Source organism: Fusarium tjaetaba (assembly GCF_013396195.1).
Source record: "Fusarium tjaetaba strain NRRL 66243 chromosome Unknown NRRL66243_c0000484, whole genome shotgun sequence".
NCBI lineage: Eukaryota > Fungi > Ascomycota > Sordariomycetes > Hypocreales > Nectriaceae > Fusarium > Fusarium tjaetaba.
The window spans coordinates 1-4,666 of record NW_023501680.1 but is presented as its reverse complement, the minus strand read 5'-3'; the positions used below and the strand labels follow the sequence as shown (position 1 = coordinate 4,666).

Below are 4,666 nucleotides of genomic sequence, written 5' to 3'. Positions count from 1 at the left end.
CTTTACACGAACAATTAAATGGCCTTCTCAGAGTTGAATAGCTATGTTTGCATTATATGGCATAAGTAGTAGGTATGCATGATCGCTTGCGGTTGCCTGGTATCTGACTTGATGGTGCTTTCCCCGGCTGCTCCTTCCCAAACTCACTCAGGGTCTCGAGGTTCCTTACCATCAACGCAGGAAGGTGATGTCGGTTCTTGGCAACAAATTTCTCAAGTGACTTTGCCGATCTTTGTTCCAAGTCTCAAAATTATCACCGCTTTTCTTGTCTACCACCACACGATATCCTTTGTTGACCACAGCGCATCGATCGCAAAATGGATGTGAATCTAGAGCTACTCCGCTCTATGCCATCTAGAACCGCTAGTCGCTCATCGTCGAGTTACTTCCAGAGCAGCGATAGCCAAGCATATCTCGACCACACTGCAGTCCGGAACTCCTTGGCCCCCAGGCGACCACAGACCAGTCTAAGCGAATACTCTGGATACGATCACTCAAGTAATAGTATAAGACCTAACATCTCAAGACCTTCTACTGTACGCCCTGGATCGAGACCTGGTACAGCATCTGGAAGAAAGTCTCGAAACGGAACTGCCTCTTCCATCCTCGGGCTTAGCGAAGCGCAGACCATTGTATGCGCTGTGAGTGAGGCTCGCGGAGTTTCCCCTGCAGTTGGTATCGCATTCGTCAATGTTTCTCTTGGTGAAGCTGTCATCAGTCAAATATGTGACAACCAATCCTATGTCAAAACGATCCACAAGATCCAGCTGTCTGCACCCTCACGCATTCTGTTCATGACTACGGCCTGTCCACCAAACAATCCTAGTTCCCTCTTTTCTCTTGTCCAAGACCTCATTCCTGAAGTTCAAATCGACGCACTGGAAAGATCAGCATGGTCCGAGACAGAAGGACTGGAGTATATCCACAACCTAGCTTTCAAGGATGATATAGAGCCTTTGAAGGTGGCTACGCAAGGCAAATTCTATGCCATTTGTTCTCTTGCCGCTGTAAGTCAAATCGTCCGGGGCCTTCAATGAAGATACTGACTCCAAACAGGCAATGAAGTATATCCAGCAACACTTCTCAATCAACTTCATGCCGCACTCGCTCCGTATCCAATACCGACCGTCAGAAGATACCATGATGATTGACATTTCGGCTATGCAATCGCTTGAGATCATGCAGAATATCCGAAACTCAAAGTCTAAGGATTCACTCTTTGGCCTGCTGAACCATACATGCACCCCGATGGGTTCAAGGATGCTTCGTAGCAACATTCTGCAGCCACCCACTCGCCCAGATCTTTTTATCACACCCCGGTATGATGCGTTGGACGAGTTGACCACTAACGAAGAAATGTTCTTGGAGATTCGCAAAGGCAAGGTTCGCCGCGATGATATGGAATTTTGCTAACTCGAGTAGCCCTCAGACTCTTTCATGACACGGAAAAGCTCCTGACCAAGGCAAGCTAATCGCCCCATTACCGCATATCCTACTAACTCCCATAGTTGATCATCGTTCCCACCAATGCCGATGTCCAAAAAGTAGAGGAACAGATCAACCAGGTCCTCATGATCAAAAGCTTCCTAGAGTCAATCCCCGAACTTCACACGGCATTGGGTCCTGCCAACAGCGTGCTACTAACCAAGGTCCGAGAGCTGTGTCGCCCTCAAATCACAAGCCACAGTCTCAACACGATCCGGCAGACAATTGAGGCGGATGTTACTTACATGAAGTCTGCGCTAGATCTTCGAAATCAGAGAACCTTTGCGGTCAAAGCGGGCATCAACGGAATGCTTGATGTTGCTCGCCAGACATACAAAGAGCTCACGGAAGATATCCACCAGCACATTGACGCTCTGAATGGTACAAAACATTCCTTTGTTCAATATGTCGCTAATAAAATCTAGAGGCACACGGACTTGATGCTAACCTCCGATACGACAATGGGCGCAAGTATTGGCTGAGGCTGCGAGCGGCAGACTTTGATGACCGTCCCCTTCCGGATCTGTTGATCAATGTGGTGAGAAAGAAGGACAAGATTGAATGCCAGACACTTGACTTGGTCAAGCTCAATTTGAGGCTATCCGATACCTCCAATGAGGTTGTCATTCGAAGCGACAAGGTTATACAAGACTTGCTGAAAGAACTACGTTCTGATATCCCACACTTGTTCCGCGTCTGCGAATCGGTTGCACTTGTCGACATGATCACTTCCTTTGCGCAGCTTGCAACTACTCGGAATTATGTGAAGCCAGATCTCAGCACGACGCTCGCACTGAAAGCCGCGAGACACCCTGTCCTTGACAAAGTGAGTTCGAGAAGCCACTACTGATACACGCTGACTTACTGATAGACTATGAACGGCACCTTTGTGCCCAATGATTATTACTCCACAGAGCAATATTGCTACCACATCGTGACAGGCTGTAATATGAGTGGGAAGAGTACCTACATACGGGCGGTCGCATTGCTTCAGATCATGGCGCAAATCGGATCGTTTGTGCCTGCCGAGTATGCCGCTTTCTCCATCATCCACAGCATATTTGCTCGTGTTTCGCTTGACGACAACATTGAGAGTAACCTTTCGACTTTTTCTGTTGAAATGCGAGAAATGTCTTTTATCCTAAAGAACATCGACGACAAGAGCCTTGCAGTGATTGATGAACTAGGCAGGGCCACGAGTAACCGAGATGGTCTAGCAATTGCGATTGCCATGTCTGAAGCGTTAATTCAAAGCAAAGCATCTGTGTGGTTTGCGACACACTACGTTGATCTTACAAAGGTTCTCGCGGATCGTCCGGGTATTCTCAACCTTCACCTAGCTGCCACTACCTCTACAACTGAAGATGGGCTGCCGCATATCACAATGCTTTACAAGGCGACCTCTGGTGCCATCAGAGGTGAAGAGCACTATGGGATCAATTTGGCACGTGCTATCGGGCTTCCCCAGTCCTTCATTGACAAAGCCGAAGAGGTGGCTAAGGACATCAGGCGAAAACGAGAAACGACCAAGCGTAGCTCAGAGTCAGCTAGGCTTGTAGCCCGCCGAAAACTCATTCTCAATCTGCAAGATGCACTTAGACAAGCTAAGGATTCTGGAAGCGAGGAGGCGCTCCCCGGTTATCTGCAGCGTTTACAAGAAGACTTTGTTGCCCGCATGGAGGAAGTTGACAATATGTAGTTGGAAGGTATATTACTCGGTCAGCAATGTGGGGTGCATATGAATGGGCAGTCATGTTGTGCTTGCTAAAGGATTTTCTATGTTTATTATGTTGATATTGTTGAAGCTGTTTATACGCCTGGGCGCTTGTAATCTAATTCTCGGACACGCTTCCAGACCTCTCTCACTGTTCGTTCTTGTGTTTGTCGTCCTGTTTCTGTCGCTGACGGGCCTGCGGGGCTATGAAGTGTTAGTAAGTCAGCCTCAAGGTTCAGTTGATGTATGCGTACCGTATGGCTAGATATAGCCGGCCTCCAAGATGTGCCCTTGTAATATCGGCGGTTTCTAGGTCGCGGGGGGGATTGGCTGTTGTTACAAGACCACCAGCCTCTTCAAGGATCGCGAAACCAGCCGCGACGTCCCTATTATAGTTAGCATCTCTGTTATACTGTAGAATAAAGCGAGGTAGTCGCACCATTCCCAGCATCCACCCTCCCACCAGATATCGAAAGATCCCATGGCAGTGTAAGCAAGATCCAATGTCGCACTGCCCAAGCTTCGCATGCCATGGACCATACCACCCTTGCCTCCCCTGCCATTCCTCTCCGAAGCCATGTTCACAAAAGACTCGATCTTTCGCGACATGTTGCCGTCTGGAATATCGCGACGGTCCTTGCCCCATTCACAGGAGAACGTACAACCGCTAGGCGCATTAGCAGGCATCGGAGGAATCGGGTTTCGAATCAACGGTAGTCGCTGTGTCTCATTGAGCCATGCGCCTCGTCCTGTGCATGATGAGAAGAATTGGCGGAGGAAGGGGGCGTTGATGACGCCAATGACTGGAACACCCTTGACGACTAGAGCGATTGATACGCAGAACATGGGGAAGAGATGTGTGAAGTTGACGGTGCCATCGAGAGGATCAACTACCCATGTTGGCTTGTCTTCAACGAGATATGTTCGCGAAGCACCGGCAGAGTAGGACTCTTCGCCGAGGAATCTGCGGTCGTTAGTGAGGGTCATGATAAGACGAGGGGTAAGACATACCCATGATCGGGATATTTACTGAGAACAGTTGTGCGGATAAAGTTCTCAACATCTAGGCAGAGTCAGCTATGCCATGAACAGATGGTAGGATACAAGGAAGGAATACCATTGTCTGTCTTTGTCACGATATCTACCGAGTTCTCTTTCTCAACATACGAAACAGCACTGGAAGACTGGCCACTCCCATCGATTCGGCGCTGAGCAGCGGCCATGAGCATGTCACCGGCATCTTTGCCGAGCTGCACGGCAAAAGCGTAAATGTCGTTCAATTCCTGCTGCTCCATTATTTATTTTTCTTGGTCTTTGTTTTTCCAGAAGACGCAAGGAAAGGGATAAGAGTCCAAGGTAGCTTGTTTTGTTGCTAGCAAATGCCGTATGAAACCGTCGCTGTGGTTGTTTTCCGCGGTGACGGATTATGATGCGCTGTGGGGAGGAGTTAGTGGGAGTGGGGAGGAG

General features: G+C 48.8%; 2 protein-coding genes across 2 annotated transcripts; one reads left to right on the top strand and one right to left on the bottom strand.

Annotated features, from left to right (window-relative positions):
- Positions 1–317: 317 nt before the first annotated feature.
- Positions 318–3,184, top strand: FTJAE_13824 (DNA mismatch repair MSH4; the record flags this gene model as incomplete). The annotated part of the gene is made up of 5 exons (XM_037347004.1): positions 318–1,007; positions 1,057–1,383; positions 1,509–1,866; positions 1,911–2,311; positions 2,357–3,184. The coding sequence occupies 5 exons, from the start codon at positions 318–320 to the stop codon at positions 3,182–3,184; spliced, it is 2,604 nt and encodes an 867-aa protein (XP_037199156.1).
- Positions 3,185–3,294: 110 nt separating this feature from the next.
- Positions 3,295–4,494, bottom strand: FTJAE_13823 (QA-X; the record flags this gene model as incomplete). Its single annotated transcript, XM_037347003.1, has 5 exons — positions 3,295–3,403; positions 3,454–3,585; positions 3,639–4,163; positions 4,211–4,262; positions 4,317–4,494. The coding sequence occupies 5 exons, from the start codon at positions 4,492–4,494 to the stop codon at positions 3,295–3,297; spliced, it is 996 nt and encodes a 331-aa protein (XP_037199155.1).
- Between the last annotated feature and the right edge of the window lie 172 nt (positions 4,495–4,666).